The sequence below is a fragment of the Pseudopodoces humilis genome, chromosome 7 (assembly GCF_049639895.1).
Source record: "Pseudopodoces humilis isolate 2021_Gansu_Grassland_sample_001 chromosome 7, ASM4963989v1, whole genome shotgun sequence".
NCBI classification, from domain to species: Eukaryota; Metazoa; Chordata; class Aves; order Passeriformes; family Paridae; genus Pseudopodoces; species Pseudopodoces humilis.
Genome location: NC_142206.1, coordinates 8,052,873 through 8,069,433, shown reverse-complemented (window position 1 = coordinate 8,069,433; position 16,561 = coordinate 8,052,873). Strand labels below are relative to the sequence as shown.

Here is a 16,561-nt window from a genome sequence, read left to right as displayed (position 1 = left end):
CACCCTTTCTGTAAAAAACTTTTTCCTAATATCCAACCTATATTTCCCTTGTTACAGCCTTTTATCCAGGGAAGTTTTGCTGGGAGAAGTTAGCACCCCTTAGCATTTTTTCAGCAGAGCCACAGCTTGGTACAGGAATATTTTCCCCAAAAACCCAAGGTGTGGCTGATACAATTCAGTGCTGGAGATGCCCAAGCCCAGCTCCAGGGCCAAAACTTGCCCTAAACTTCCCTCCCAGCTGTCATCCAGCCCCTGTCCCCAAATGCCAGCCTTTGGAATCATCCCATTGTAGGAATCATCCTGCAATGTCCCATTGATCCCTAATTTGGGGTATCAGCATAGCTGATCATCTCCCTAAATGCATATTCCGCGTGTGGGATGTGGATTTTGTCTATGGATATGTTCTCTGCTGGACAGAAGGAGGCTGGTCACACCAGATCCCTCTTGCACTGCAAGAAATAATTGGAAAAAAGATATAAAATTCAACAAACAGTGAAAAGCAGGAGCCTGGGCACACAGGGGTGGGCAAAGATCTTTGATATCCACGTCATGCTCTGGTAGAGCCACGCCTCTGCTCGATCAAATATATTTTTCTTCCACGGAAACCTGCTTCAAATACACCTGGAGTTCAGTCATTTTCCCAAATATACTCAGAAGGTGGGCTCTTGCAACCTGGAAACCACACACAGCCTCAGGTGGGAGAAGCATTGCTCAGCACAGGAGGAGGCCCGAAATTATCCTGGGAGTTTTTCCTTTAGATTTAATTTTTTCATTAAATACAAATCTTCCCCTCAGGTATAAGCTGATGTTTGTTTATCTCCTGGGAAATTCTCTCCCTGCCTCTCTGAGCATGGTTCCAGGGCTCTGCAAATGCTGGATATGCCCACCTGAACATACACACACAGACATTTGATGAGGAAAACCCTGGAAAAAATGCAGCATTCATTGTGGATGGATGTTGGTGGCAGAGCCACTATTTTGGGATAATGACAAGTAAGAAAATTCAGACCATTTCTGCTGAAATAAAATAAAATAAAAAATAATAATAATAAAAAAAAACCCCACAAACAAAACAAAAAAAAGGGATTTTGGAAAAGTGCAAAGAGGCTGGAGGTCTGAGGGGAGAGCGAGTGCCTGTGGCCAGCACTGTCCTTGGAGGTCTCTGTCCCAGAGCTGCCCAGCCTGGATTCAGGAGGTCTTTACAAACACTGGCACCTCGGCCAGGCTGGCAGAGTAATTCCTGAGGGTGGTGCCACCATCAAACACTCGGGCAGTGTTGGTGTCCAGCCAGAGGTGCCCCTCTCCTGGCAGGTAGATATCCCTCCATGTTTGTCCCTTTTCTGTTATTGGAGCAACCAGGACCTGCAGGGAAAAGAAAAAAAAAAAAATAAAAAAGAACTTCAGGAGATGGAGGATTAGCCAGGATGCACGTGTGGAGATGAGATGATCATCAGGGAGTCCTGGAATCGTTTGGGTGGGAAGAGACCTTAAAAATTATCCAGTCCCACGCCCTGCCATGGCCAGGGGCACCTTTCACTATCTCAGATTACTCCAAGCTGCATCCAACTTGGCCCTGGACACTTCCAGAGATGGGGCAGCCACACCAGGGCCTCAGCACCCTCACAGGGAGTTCCTTCCCAATCCCATCTATCCCAGCCTTCTGTCAGTTTAAAAACATTAATGCAGTGCACTGACATTCCTTTGACTGGGATTGGGGTCATCCCTGCCTGCACCTGCCCCAAGATTCCATCCAGTCTATATTTTCAAAAACCAGAATGAAAAAACACATTAGAAATGTGTGTTTCTTGCAAAACCTCCTCCCCAGTGATAGAACCAATGTAATCCCACCTTCAGGGAGCATTTTTTTCTCTTGTTTTATGGGAAAAGCAGTTCCCAAAAGCGGTTCCCAACATTCTGAGACTCTTTATCCTACTAAATCGTTTCACTTCCAAAGCTGATAGAGGGTGTCGGGGCCCTAAATGAGAGCTTCAGGAGGAAAGCCAAGCTTTTCCAAAAAGCAAAAACCCAAACCCACAAAACTCAGCTGCTTTGGCTTGGATTTAAATCTGCTCAGATCCAACCCCTGGTGTGTACTTGCGTAGAGCTGGATTTACAGGAACAACGCAGAACTCCCACCTCATCTCCAATGAGAAACTCATCCTCTATGGTGAATGCAACTGGATCCGTGGGGCTGAGCCACCAGGCAGGACGGAAGATGGGGTATCCCAAACTCTGCCACTCCTCACTGTATTTTAGGAGCAGCGGCACAACGAAGTCCCGGTGCCTCTGGATGCACTGGCGGGTCAGATTCAGGACCTGAAGGTGGGGGACAAATCCATGAGGAACCCGATACCCAGGAAACAGCAAAGCAGGCAGAGGGAAAAAAAACCCAAAAATAAAAAAATTAAAAATTTAAGAGTAAAATTTGTATTCCCTTGGGAAGAAAAACTAATGAGTTGGATTGTCCTGATCAGGTTACGGTGCAAAATGGGGTTGATACTGGATATTAATTGATTTGAATATAAATCCATTGGTAATACATTTAAATCCACTGATAATGGACATAAATCAATTGGATTTAAATGGCTTTAAATCCATTGTAAATTGTTATAAATTGGCTGGATTTAAATGTATTGATAGCAGATATGAATGCATTGGATTTTAATAGATTTAAATCCATTGTTAATTTTTAATTAATTTAAATCCAGTGGACTTAAATGGGTTTAAATACACTGCTGATGGATACAAAATCATTGTATTTTAATGATTTTAAATACATTGATAATGGATATGAATACATTTGATGTAAATGGATTTAAATGTATTGATAATTATTATAAATCCATTGCATTTAAATCTATTGATTATGATTACAAATGCATTGGATACAAATGGATTTAAATATATTGATAATAAATATGAATCTATTAGACTTAAATGTATTTAAATCCATTTATATTGAACATTAATCTATTGGATATAAATGGATTTAAGTGTATTGATCCTCAGTATAAACCCATTGTGTTTAAACCTATTGATAATGAATATAAACCCACTGGATTTAAATGGATTTACATCCATTGACAATGAATATGAACACATGGATTTACTTCCACTGATAATGGTAATTAATTGGATTTAAATGGATTTATCTATGGACATCTGTTGATAAAGGACCTTAATAATTTTGATTTAAATTCCCCTGATAGTGCATATGAATCCACTGAACTGAAATATAATTAAATCCACTGATAACAGGTACAAATCCATGGGATTTAAATCCATTGGTACTTCAATCGAAACCCACTGATAATGGATTTATTCCCACTTCAATGGAAAGCTGAGAACAGCAGCTGGTAGGAGACCCCTGCCAGGCCTTCCATGGGTTTTGGGGGCATTGGCCATGTCAGAATCCCGGTGTCCTGCCATCTGGAGTGTGGGATACGTACCCAGGCATCACAGCAGAGCCAGGGCGGGGTCCCAAAGGCCATCACGGGCAGGAATGTCACAATCTGCAGCCACCTCACAAAGAGCTCCGGGTCCCCCAGGGTGGCTCCAGCCACGCTCCCTCCTGCAGGAACATGGGGCTGGAGCGAGGGCCTCACATGGCATGAAAAGGTCCTTGGGAAACCTCAGAGCTCCTTCCAATGCCCAAAGCACCCCTGGAAGCCAGATCATCCCTGGGAGCCATCGCTCTGAAAACCTGGCACAGCTTCCCTGGAAATGGCACAAATCCCCCAAGGCCGAGGGCTCACCCAGCCATCCACAAATTCCTGTTTCCTCCAGAGGCTTTTCCCAACTCTTGCAGCTCCCAGGCTGTTGGGACACAACCCCTGGCAGCAAACTGCCCAGCTCTCTCTGTGCAGGAGGATCTGCACTCCCATCCATCCAAGCCAAGGGCTCCAGCACCTCTTTGGGAAGCAAACTCCCGTGCTGGGATTGCTCGAGCCTCATTTTCTAAGGAAAACAGGCTAAAACTAGAGGTCAAATTGAAATATTGCTCTCAGCCCTATTTCAGGGCTGTTGTTTAGCTCAGCTCTCCACATTTGACACTTCTACACAGGGCGTTTTAACCACCACTAACTCCATCAGCTCCAAGAAAAAGGGAAATGGATCCACTTGACCCTGATTAAAGGTTGTTTCTTGCCCATTTATAATGCTTTTATTTCAGGATTTCTGCAGCCATTTTGCTTTGGAGCAGAAATACAGATTTGGAGCAGAGCTGCTGGAGTTTTAGGAACATCCATTCCTCAGCCAGTAGCCTGGATCCTGGCTGTGCCAGGTGGGATTTAGCCCAAGCCAAGCCCTGCAGGAGTGGGCTGTGGTGGAACTCTGGGAAGAGCATCCCCAGAGACTCAGCTGCTGCTGGAGTTGCCTGGCAATATTTACAGCATATTCTTCTGGTTTTCATTCCTCACTTTCTTCCTGGTAACATTCATCCCAATCAAGCCAGCATAACAGAAAACTGGGGAGCAAAACTCTCCAAGCCATCCCATATAACACCTAAGGTACAAACGTACCTCCCATGCCTGGAAAAAGGGTTCAGAATTCACTGCAGAGAAGCCAGAAATAGGGGGAAAAATGGAAAATCCTTACCTACTGCATCAGGGATGAAGAAGTTGTAGCCCAGGAGGCTGTAGTGCAGCACAGAGGGGATGAGCCCCTTCAGCCCGGCATGGCTCCAGTCAGAGCGCAGGGGCCTCATCTGGACAAACAGCGGGAGGTGACTGGATCTGGGGAAACAACACAAACCCTTCAAGGTGTTTAGAGGGCTTGCAGGAGCTGAAATTCCATGATGCCCAGCTGGCTTGGGAGTCACTGGGGCCGGATTATAGTCCCAGAATGGTTTGGGTATGAAGAGACATTGAAGTCCATCCAGGCCCACACCCTGCCATGGCCAGGGGCACCTTCCACTATCCCAGGTTTCTCCAAGCCCCATCCAACCTGCCCTTGGAGTCTTCCAGGGATGGGGCAGCCACAGCTGCTCTGGGCACCCTATATGCCAGGGCCACACCACTCTCAGATCCCACAAGGATCATTGGCTCCAACACACTGCCCTAGCCCGCTTCATCACTGCTTCCCTGGGTGCCCAGAAACCTCTCGGAATACCAAGAACATATTCCAAGTGCCAGTTCAGCCATCCCCCAGCGAGCTCTTGTGCCTGTCAGCTCCAGCACAGCCTCTCCCTGGTGCCCACCTGCTCCCAGCGCTGATGACGGTGCCATTTCCCAGTGTTGCCAGTGCTGCTGCCAGCACCTCGGTGTATCCATCACCTGCCAGCTCAGCAGGAGCGGGGACATCCTGCTCCAGGAAGGAATTGCCCTCAACTCCCTCAAAGGCCACGTAGGTGGCCCCCAGCGCCTGCCGCAGGCGCCGGGCACGAGCCAGGTACCAGCCCAGCGCTGCCTCGCTGGTGACGTTCAGGCGGGCGCAGAGCTGCCCCTTCCAGGTGGTCAGCAGCGGGATCTGCAGAGGAGGATGATTGAAATCCCTGTCGGATCCATCGAATATCCTGCTGATTCCAGGGTGCAAGGCTGGGGGATGCCATGCTGCCCTCATCCCACCCTGCGCTGTCACGGTGCAGCACATCAAGGTGTAAACTCTCCCTAAATCCCCCAAAAATCCCTGAGCTAATGGCAAAGGAATCATTAAAATGACCACACAAAATGGAGCTGGGGAATCTTCTGAACACTGGACGTGGACATTTTAAAGCTGCTTCCGTAGGAACGAGGAAAGACGCTGCTTCCCTCAGCCCTGCTGTGTCCCAGCACAGCGGGATCAGGCTATGTCCCTTGATAAATAATAAACCTGAGGGGATTTATTCAGCTTTAATTTTGGTTTGGGGGCTGAGGGGGTCCCGTACCGAGCTGCCCCCGGGTCGGGGCTGGCGGCTGAGCCAGTATCCCGTGGCCTCTCCGCCGCGCAGGGAGTGCAGGAAGAGCGGGGAGGTGACACCGGCGTACGGGGACAGCGTGATGGAGAGCTCCAGAGGTTCCACCAGCGCCGGGGCCTGCCTCTTCCTGCGCTCCGAGGGCACGAGGTCCTGCGGGCGGGAAGGGCAGGAATAAGGGCTTTGTGGGAGAGGAGCACCACGCTCCCGTGTGCCCGCAGGGCGGCAGGACGGCCGTACCGCGGCGGCGAGGACGGCGGTGCCGCGCTCCCCCAGGGCCACGACGCCCTCCTGAAGGCGATGCCGCTTCAGCCTCCTCACCAGAGACCTCAGGCCTCGCTTGATTTTGGCGGCAGAAGCTTCTGGGCCGTGGTACCGCCAGATCGGAGACCTGCAGGGCGGGAAATTCCTCGTGAGATGCTTGGGACTGCGAGCCGAACATTTGGAAGGGTTCCCACCGTCGTGGGAAGGAGAGCTCACCCCAGGAGCGCGGTGTCCGGCAGTGTCCGAGCTGCTCCCGCCGGAGCGCTGGCCGTGTGCCGGCGGGCGGCCGCCACGTCAGCGCTGACACAGAGCTGGTACTGCAGGGCCTCCGCTCGTCCTGCCGGCGTCTCCAGGCAGAACTGCCTGTGGCTCTCCAGAGACAGCAGCAGGGACACGTCAGGAGCCACTGTCACCGTCACTCCTTTGGGGGAAAAGTGGGGAAACGGTGTCTCAGCGAGCACCCGGCTGCTCCTCGTCCTGGGAGCCACAGGGATGATCAGGGAAGAGCCTGACTTGGTGCCAAGGCCTCCTGCGTTTATCCCACCACGCATCCAGCTGTGCCAGCCATCCCCACCCTGCTTCTGCTATTCCCTTGTAGAGTCCAAAATGCCGTTCAAGGGCTGGATTTCTCCCTTTCCTGGCTTTATTTGCTCGGCATTCAGCAGCCTCAGCAGTGCAGGGCAGCTGCAGGTCAATTAAATTAATTTGTAATATCTGAAGTTTGATGTTCTGCAGAATAATACAAATCTACCCCATAAAATGACACCTGAAATGTGTCTAAAAATGGCAGCTGAACTCCTGCCTGAATCCAGCATCCCACAGCAGCATCAGGGATGCAGCAATGGACACAGATCTGGGCTTAAAAACAAACCAGGCACACCGAGAGCGTGGGATGGCCCTGGAGTGGCTTGGGCCACCCCATGCTCAGGCGCTCAGCTTCAGTTTCATGGCCTTTCCCACAGGGATGAGGCAGTGTGGGATCCATCCCATGTGGCCTGTTGCTTCTACATTTGCAGGATATTTTATTCCCAGGGACATCTACGCTGCTCTTAAACCAGCTGCTTTAGAGGGGAGGAGAGGGGCAGAGAAGCACAGGGGTTGAAGCTCTTGGACACTGGACAGAGAAGGAAGTGGTTACCTGTGGATCCCAGGAAATACCTCTCCAGGACAGGCCCGAAGCCGCTGGGGTTTGTGCTGAGGTCGCCGCTGACCAAGGGCTGCGCGGGGCTCTCAGCGCTGTTGAGGGGCCAGCGCTGGGCACGGATGCTTGGCCCTCCGTACCAGGACACGTTGGCCATGGAAAAACAATCCTGCAGCCAGGAAAGCATCATCAAAGAGCAAGGAATACTCAGGGGAAGCAGAAAGGCCAGGCTTGGAGCAAACTCTGCTAGTGGAAGGTGTCCCTCATACAGCGTAAGATTATGGTTTCATTTTTAAAAAAAGGGACAGCAAGAAGTGTTTCCCAAAGCCTGTCAGTTTTTGCTGGAGGAGCACAAATAAAATCAAACTGCCATGACAATCACACTTTCTACACCCACCACAGTTATCAAACACCTCTGAGTTGCAGGTGAAAAGACGAAGGTTTGAACGAAGAGACTCTGCAGGTGGCTGGCTGTAGGACAGGACAATGGAGGGGGAAATTCAAGGAAAACGGCTTTAAAATGCACTTAGGGCACTTTCAGAAACCCAGCTGGAAAATCTATGTATTCTGGTTTGTTTGGTTGTTTTTTGTTTGGTTGGGTTTCTTCGGTTTGGTCGGGTTTCTTCGGTTTGTTCAGATTTTTTGTTTTGTTGGTATTTTTAGTTTGGTGGTTTTTTCTCTAGTGGTTTTTTTTCTCTGTTTTACTTAAAAAACACATTAAGTTCTCCAGCTGCCCTCCCCAGAGTTTCTGGTGAATCTGCAAGTGCCACTGCCCTCACCTGAGCTTTTAGCCCCATCTTGAGGCCTCACCTTGATGTCACCAGTGTGCTGAGGGTGACACATTCTCCCTCCCAAGGCACAGCTTCCCTCTTTCCCCAGGGCTGATAACAAGAATTTCCCTCAAGAGACTCGGTTTGGAGATTTGGGGCACTTCTCGCAGGCATGACAGGGCCTTGGGATGGGGGACATCCCCATCCTTGACCCGCCTCCTGCCAGAAGTCATTAGTTTTCACTTCAAAGCTTCTTAAACTTTCCCCTTTCTGCCAAATCGAAGGATCAGCAGGACTTAGCGTCCTCGTGACTTCCCAGGCAGGACAGGCTTCCCCAAAAGCCCAGAGATCTGAGGCCTTGAAGAGGGTCTGGAGTGGCAGAGGGGACCCGGAGAGCCCCCACTCAACTCACCCCATCTTTATTCCCAATCCCAAGGCTTCAGAGCCTCCTGGAGTCCTGAGCTCGGGGGCACAGAGAGGTTAAGTCTCTCCAGGGGGTGTGGAGAGGTGATGTAAATTATTAACGTGGAAACCCTGGAGGCTCAGAATAGCTGTACCGGGTGTCAGCTGAACTCCTTACACCAGCTGGGAAAGAGGGAAAACAGTCTGTTCTTAACTCAGATTTCGCTGGATCATATTTTCCAATGGTTTGGCTTTGTTTTTTTTTAAAAAGTGGGCGAAAGCCTATTCTGTCTCGCTCATCCTCTCAAACGCCTCACACCCATGTCAGTGGAGGAGACCCAGGGTTTGTGCCCAGGCAACACCTTCCACCCACCCAAAACGGTGCCAACAGGTGATTTATGGCGAAAGGGAAACAATCCTCCATCCCAGACAATCCCGTCCTGCTTCCCTCCCTGTTCTGAGGGCTCCCCACAACCGTACACCCTGCTCTGACAGCTTCTCCTTCCCCTCCTAAGGCTCCTTCCCAGAGTCTGCTTTTATTTAGCTGAGGGAGAAAACAGGGAATGATACCAAAAATGTTTGCAGCAGCGGACATGGATTATTCCCATCCCGCGGGAGCTGCCCATTGTGTCTGTGTTGGAAGAGACCTTCCAAGGCTCTCGCCAGCATTGTCATCTCCAGTGGGTATTTACTCCGTCTCCATATAAACACAGCTCTCCCACCTCGGGGTCACCGACGTGGCACCGCCACAGGATTTTGGGGCTCAGCTTCGGAGCACGATGCTTCCAAAAGGTTTTTCCCACCCAGCGCCTTCAGGCTGCAGAAAACAGGGAGCCGCGGCCACAGTGTGACCTCGTTACAGAGCTGGGGGATTATTGTCGGGCCAGGCCCTCCCTTGTTGGATCCCAAAGGATTTGGAGCTGGACAGAGGGGTCCCCGTTACCTTCAGGGTCACGTCGGGGCGCAGCGGGGTCCAGCGGACGCCGTAGCACTCGGTTCCGGGGGCTGCCGGCGGCTCCAGGGAGAGCCGGAGCTCGGCGTCCTCCTCCCAGGAATAGCAGAACTGGCCGCCGTCGTGCCAGCAGCGGTCCCGGGGCGGCGGGGGCTCGGTGGCCGGCACGCTGCCCACGGCGATGGCCAGCACGGGCCGGCCGGCCGGCAGCGCCCGCAGCAGCAGCGCCCCGCGGCCGCGCTCCCACAGCATCCCCGCATCCCGGCCCCGCAGCACCCACTCCTCCGGGGACTGCTCCAGCGCCTGCCACGAGATGATGCCGATGGTCATGGCGAAGAAGACGGCCACGCCGAGGCAGCCCAAAGCGCCTTTCCAGGGCTCCGTCATCTCCCTGAGGCCCAAGGTCCAGGTGGACTCCGGGATTTGGCCGGTGTGGCGAGAGAGGGGCATGGTGCGATCGCAGGGATGCCGCGGCTCCGCTGCTCTCCCCTCCTGCAGCAGCACAGCAAAGAAAGCCCTCTGGGATAGCTCCAAAAGATCTTCTGGGATAGCTCCAAAAGATCTTCTGGGATAGCTCCAAAAGATCCTCTGGGATAGCTCCAAAAGATCCTCTGGGATAGCTCCAAAAGATCCTCTGGGATAGCTCCAAAAGATCCTCTGGGATAGCTCCAAAAGATCCTCTGGGATAGCTCCAAAAGATCCTCTGGGATAGCTCCAAAAGATCCTCTGGGATAGCTCCAAAAGATCCTCTGGGATAGCTCCAAAAGATCCTCTGGGATAGCTCCAAAAGCATGCACAAAATACTAAGGAAATATGAAAAAATATAGTTTAAAAGTAGGAAAGCTGCAACTCTGTTCTCTCTGCACTGATCCCGAGGTAAGGGGAGTCCCTTCCACAGCCTCCTCCGCAGCAAATCCCACTGCTGGGCTCGGTGACGGTGGCTCAGCGCCCAAACCCAGGGGCTCAGCCCCTTGGCACAGCCAGCAGCACCCAGTGACACCGAGGAGGAGGAGGAGGAGGAGGAGGAGGACACACGTGGCCCCGAGCCCGGGAGGGAGATGGGGCCACGGACAATGGGAATCGCGGCCGCGCTCCAGCCTCTGCTGCTCCTTGGGGTTTGGCATCACTTCCCTGCTCAGTTTGGAAGCAGCAGCAAATAGCAGCCAGGGGTGCAGGAAAATATCCCAGGGTGGGTCGAGAAAGGAGGGGATGCAAGATCCTCTTTCCATCTCCCGTCTCTCTTCCCTGGAATAGCATTTGGATAACGCACGGAGCAAAAGCGCCTGTGGGCAGGGTCTGGGCGCTGGCTGAGCCCGAGGGAATGGGCACCGACTGCTCCTCCAGGTGAGGGGACACCTGTGGTGACAGCTTCACGGGGTGACACTGCCTTGTCCCTGTATCCCAGGCCCCATTCCACTGCCCGATGGCAGGTTGGGAACGGTGCCACCTCCCCTGGCACAGCACAGCCACTCCTACACCCCCCATCACCCCCTTACCTAAAAACAGGTTCGGAGATGCTATCACAGCCCCCGAAGTGTCCGCGATGCTTTTCCCAGTGCCTTTCCCACCAGCAGCAGGTTTTCCTCCTCTTTTCCCGGGCGGTTTTCCCTCCTGGCCGTGTCTGAGACCCGTGGAGCCGAAGGAACTTGATCCAGACTAACCCAGGAGCGTTACTTAAGCCAGGCTCCCTCCCTCCCTCCCAACCCGCTCCCCTGCAGCCCGCACGTAGCCACAGGTGGCTGTATCCCCAGCAGGGGCAGGACATTAAAAATACTAATTTTTAAAGGCTTTTATATATAGGGGAATAATTTTAAAGGGTTTTTTTTTCTGTTTGGTTTTTTTTTTTGCCAGTTTGCTGAGGTGGCTATGGTTGAATCTTTACTCCGCACCTGTGAATCCACACGTGAAGCCCTGGGAGTGCTGAGCCCCCTCATTCTCCTGCTTTGGCTTTTGTTGCTGTTATTATTCAGTTTTGGGGGATTTTATCCCTGTTCCTACTTCACATGAGCCACTGGGACACCCCCTTAGATCAACTCCAGGGCTGCCAAAATGGGTGCTGCAGCTAAGGGTGGCTGCCTGCACCCAAAACCACAGGGAAGCCACTTCCCAGGACACTTGCAATCACCACTGGTGCAAAAACCCCAGAAATCTGAGATTTCCACTGACTTTTCCATGCTCTGGTCCCCCTTCACACTCATCTCACCCTGTCTACAGATGATCAGGGAAGATTTGGATTTTCCCAAGTGATATTACAACCTGTTGGCTGCCAAGATATAAAAAACTTGGGACTTAAAAGTGTTTCCCCATCCTGCATCCAGGTAAAACCCCGGATGATCCCAAGGCCAAAGATGTTGCTCTTCAGGAGAGTTCAGGACAGCCAAATCCACCGGGAAAATTCTAATCTGTGGCCCAAATAAGCCCCTGGATGGGGCCTTTCCTCTCCAGGATTAATGTTTTATTGTAGGTGGGGCAATATCCAGTGTTGGATGGAGGGAAAAATCATGGATCATGTCAGGACAAGAAGGGCTCCAGAGAGAAGGTGGATCCAGGGTAAGGAGAAAGGATGAAAAAAGCTTGGATATGAGCTAGGAGACCATGATGTCCATCCCAAAGGGGCTGGGGATCCCCTTGGAATGGGGTCAGGAGAGGTTTATTGCAGAACTGTAGGTGATGGACCCATGGGACCCCAAATCTAGGAAAAATAAAGGGAAAAAATTAAAAAAAAATGAGGAAGAAGGGGTGTTCCTTCCACCAGGGATCTTACAGGCACTCGAGGGGCTCAACACTCCCCATGACCTGGAAAAGGGGTACAAGCAGAAGTGAGCAAACCCCGTGGTGATTCAGAGCTGTTCACCCACGGCATCAGCCGGAACCAATGGAATTACTTGTGGGGATTTATAGATCCATGTGCCCCAGGGAGAGCTCAGTTTGGCTGTAAAACCTGCAGAAACAAGGCAGAGGAGGGGGGAAAAAAAAGGGATCTTTGGGATGATCTGGGATCCTGGTACACCAGGAAGGTTTAATCCTCTGTCCAAGGGAGAGGAAGGGACATGGCAGCAGCACCCAACACAAAAGCTGCACAAGGATTGACAATTCCTGCTTCCCACCACAGAATGGGCTGGGAGGGGGGCAGCTGATGAGGCTGCTGGCTGCAGCAGCTGAAGGCAAAGCCCTGTCACATGGCACAAGATTAAATCACATCCATGGAATGGCAGAGGGGCCCCCAAGGTGGGATTAGGGAAACCCTGGGATGGCGCGTCCAGTGGTACGGATGCAGAGGGATAAGCAGGGACAGGACACCATGCCTAGGCAGAATAGCAGAAAATGGGGATGGTTTTAAAAACCTTTTCTTAAAAAGCAGCTCAAATCCCAGGGAAAAATCCTGCTGGAGCTTTTAACAACTCAATATTTGGCCAAGCTTTGGCCCCCACAACTCTGCATATAGCCTGGGGGTTTGGGCCAAGCCCTCTCCCACCCTCCCAGAACTCCTGGTTTTTGGGAGGAGGAATGGATCTGTGAGTTTTCCTGCCTGTCACAAATCTCAGCATGAACTGGCTCCCACAAGCAGAGTGAAACCTCCCTTCATCTTCCTCCCACTGCCAACAAAAACCACTTAGCCTTGAGTGGCCACAGGGAAAAAAAATATTTCGGGGTGGCTCCCTGGATTCCAGAAGGGTGTCCTGCCCCTCTGCTTCCAGAGGTTTGGTTTGTTGTTTTTTTAAACATTTTAAAATCTCCCCTTTGCAAAACAGAGCATCTTTTCCCTCTTCATGACTTTTCAGGGTTGAAAACACCTTGAGGTTATTTTTTAATATCCAATGGAGCTTTCCAAGCTCCAGGGTGGCTGAGGGACCTTGATCTGGTGTGGAAGGGGTCCCTTCCTATGGCAGGGAGATGGAACTGCATGGGCTTTAAGGTCCCTTCCAACCCAAACCATTCTAGGATTCTGGGATTTTCCAACCCTCCAGGTTCTCTGGGCCATGTGGGATGTGGCACCTATGGGTGGACAGTGCCCAGGGAAAGGATGGAGTTGGAGGCTGGAAACAGATTTATGTCACCAGCATCCATAAGCAGAGCTTGAGAACCCAAGCTTTTTGGTGAAACACCCATAAAGCAAGGACCAAGGGTTATTCCCACTGGGATTTAGGATCGCTGTCCCCTAAGAGAGGCTTCCATCACTGCATACCCTGTGGATCACACTCCTTTGCAGAGCTCTGCCATCACCTTTCAGGCTGGCAGGGAAAAGGGAGAGCACAGAGAGCCACAGGGATTTTCCACTTTTATGAGGTTGCACTTGGGAAGGCACAGCCCTTTCCATCAATATTTTCCTACAGCCTTTAAGCACCAGCAATTACAACCTCAGCTTCCCAGCCAGACCCTCCTGGGGTTTCTGGTTTGGGGTTTCTTAAATATTATTATTAATTTAAAAAAAAATATACAGGAAAGATGTGTGGGTTGGCCGAGAGCAAAGGAAAACCGGTGGGAGCAGCAAAGTGTCTCCAGGACTTGGCATCTTTCCTCCATTTTTCCCAGTGAGGAGCAGCCTCATCCCAAAACTCTCCCTATGGGGATGGATCCCACAGTACCTCAAAAGCCAACACCAAACTCTCATTTTTATCCATTTATCCATGATTTCTATGAGCTGGGAGACACAGTGATGAACCAGAGTAGATTTCCTGAAGCTGGCAGCATGGATGGCCATGGATATCCCATCTTCCCGCCCTACCAGAGCTTATTTAAAGGAAAAAAAAAACCTTCAGAATCCACCCCGGGAATAAACCAGCCAATGTGCCATAGTGGGCGTTCTCCTTGGGTTTTCCTTCCCCTTGCAGTTCCCAGCCTTGCCTTTCAGGGCCAGCAAAAGCCTTTGGCTGTGCTGGAATTCTTCAGTAGAAAATTTGGGCTCCTTATTGGAGCTGAACTATTGCTCAGTTTAAAAGGTTAAAAAAAAAAAAAACCCAAACCAAAAAGGATGATACAGTTCCTAATTCCTGAAATCTCAGCCCAGATTTCCTCCTGGAAAGCAATCCCAGATTTCCATGAACTCCACAGCTATTTATAAAACAAAAAATGAGGAGCAGGACTAGCACTGACAACGTGGCCTTAGGAGCAGCTCTTGGAAGCGACCATCGTCCCTTCCCATCCCAACTGTGCCCCCTGAACCAGGAATACCTGGATTTGGGAGCTGTTTGACTCTATCCACAGCCCACAATCCACAGATTTTCAGGAGGGTCCCACAGGCAAAACAGATTATGGGCAGTGGGGAACAGGCTGCAGCACCTGAAATAATCCATAGATGGATAATTTTCCAGGTGGAAAGTCGCCAGCTCCAGCTGCCAATTTTAGCTGGTACTGATGGGATGGACACAGCCCCTGTGTACCCCTTTCCCCCCTCTTTTCCCTTCAGGAAAAGCCTGATATTCTGGGGACATCAATCCCAAATTCCTAATGCACAGTATTCCCTAAAATTTCTAATCTGGGGAGAGAGGATCCCACAGTGCTGAGGAAACCCCCCCCCCCCCTCCCCTTCATGGGGCACTCACCCCCCTGCACCTCCAAACCCAGCCCAGGTACCTCAAATCCAGGGAATGCTGCAGCCCCCAGACACCCTCAATGCTCCTTTCCGAGCTCAAACCCCTCAGAGGGTGTGAGGGTGCTGATTTGGCATCTCTGATGGCAGCACCTGCTTGGAAAGGATTGTTGGCAATTCCACTCTCCCCACCCCTCCTAGGAGCAGGGCTGCACTGAGGCCAGATCCATGTGCTGCTCCTCCAGGAGAAGCCTTCAAAAAGCCCCAAACCTCTATTTATTTAAATTAAAACGAGGAACAACTGATGATAAAAGTTGTGGCTGTGAAGAGAGAGCAGCTGCACCCCACAGCCTCAGCCCATGATTTTGGTTTTCCTGGAAACCCCTTGGCAGAGGGGACAAAGGGGGATAATCGGGGGGCTTGGCATGCCAGGGAGCTGCTGGGGGTGAGCACAGCCAGGAGCTCTTGGAAAGGACCTTTCTGCTTCATCTGCCTCTCCCAAACTTCCCAGAAATCTGGTGAGCAGATTTGCAGCCTCCCTGCTGCCAAATTCAATCCCGGCCCTGGAGATGCTGTTTGGATAATGATGAGACCAAAATTCTTCAGCTTCTCTCCCTGGAGCTGAGCCACCGCAGGCTGGAAAGGTGCAGGACAGCCTTCAGGACACCCACCTGTCTCCAGAGAGGTGGCACTTCCCAGCTACACATGGGAACATCCACCCAGGGGATCAGTACAGGATACCCCAGCTCCATCTATCCCTGTTCCCTGGTAGAGTTTTTAGCAGCCCTGAGGCCTGGTGTTCCCCAAGGACAGTTGTGGTTCTTTTGGGAGGGCTCCAAGACAAACCAAACCGCAGCTCTCGTTCTCGGCTTCCAGTCCCAAACCCCCATGGAGTGTTGTTTTAGTGGCATTGCCCTGCTTGGCAGGGAGGAGGCTGCAGGTCCCCACAGAACCTCGTGTGCCTCCAAGGGGCTCCCAGGAGGCTCTGGGCACCTCCTTTCCAGGGACCTGGCTTGGACTCACCTGCTTGGGGCTCTGAATCTCCAGGCTCTGCTCCAAGTAAGTCATAGACCTTCCTCTTCCTCCTCATCTTCTTCCCCTTCTTTTTTTTTCTTGTTTTTATTTTCCTCCTCCTCCTTCTCCCTTGCCCAGCCCCTGCAGACCTCTCACCACAGGAATTTAGGATTTATGCCCCCCAGAATTCCTCCCCCCGCAAAACCTCTCCCCACCCCAATGAATGCTGCATCCTCAAGACCTTCCTTTATAAGGGAGAGGAAACTTTCCCTGGAGAGCCATTAGAGGCTTCCAGTAATTAGCAATTACCAGTGCTGAAGAGCTGCCCCTGCCTCTCCTAATGAGGTTTGGTGCTAATTATAGCAGGCACGGCCAGGAGCCCTGGTGAGGGGCTGAGGCAGCGACCACACGGAGCCTTCTGGATTCCTTGGGATATGAAAAAGGGCCGGGGTTACTCCAGGACAGCGATCCCGGCCGTGCCGAGTGCTTCTCCATTGCCAGGAGCACTGGGGATGCTGTTCCAGCACTGGCCTGGCTTCCTGCTCATGAGCTGGTCCTGTCTCATCCATCACTTGGAATAATTCCTGCTGAATATTGC

The 16,561-nt window shown here is 51.5% G+C and overlaps 1 protein-coding gene and 1 long non-coding RNA gene across 2 annotated transcripts; both read right to left on the bottom strand.

The window, feature by feature from the left end:
• Positions 1 to 1,188: 1,188 nt before the first annotated feature.
• On the bottom strand, positions 1,189 to 11,021 carry LOC102105259 (SITS-binding protein-like). Its single transcript, XM_005528979.2, has 11 exons — positions 10,916 to 11,021; positions 9,411 to 9,911; positions 7,293 to 7,464; positions 6,371 to 6,575; positions 6,131 to 6,281; positions 5,864 to 6,043; positions 5,198 to 5,466; positions 4,597 to 4,733; positions 3,450 to 3,571; positions 2,137 to 2,316; positions 1,189 to 1,362 (listed from the first exon to the last, which is right to left on the bottom strand). Exons 2-11 carry the CDS (start codon positions 9,867 to 9,869, stop codon positions 1,189 to 1,191), a joined length of 2,049 nt encoding a protein of 682 aa, XP_005529036.2. The 5' UTR covers positions 9,870 to 9,911; positions 10,916 to 11,021.
• Positions 11,022 to 11,279: 258 nt separating this feature from the next.
• Positions 11,280 to 16,109, bottom strand: LOC148183960 (uncharacterized). The gene is made up of 3 exons (XR_015772994.1): positions 15,973 to 16,109; positions 12,249 to 12,360; positions 11,280 to 12,111 (listed from the first exon to the last, which is right to left on the bottom strand). It is a non-coding gene; the product is annotated as an uncharacterized LOC148183960 (long non-coding RNA).
• Between the last annotated feature and the right edge of the window lie 452 nt (positions 16,110 to 16,561).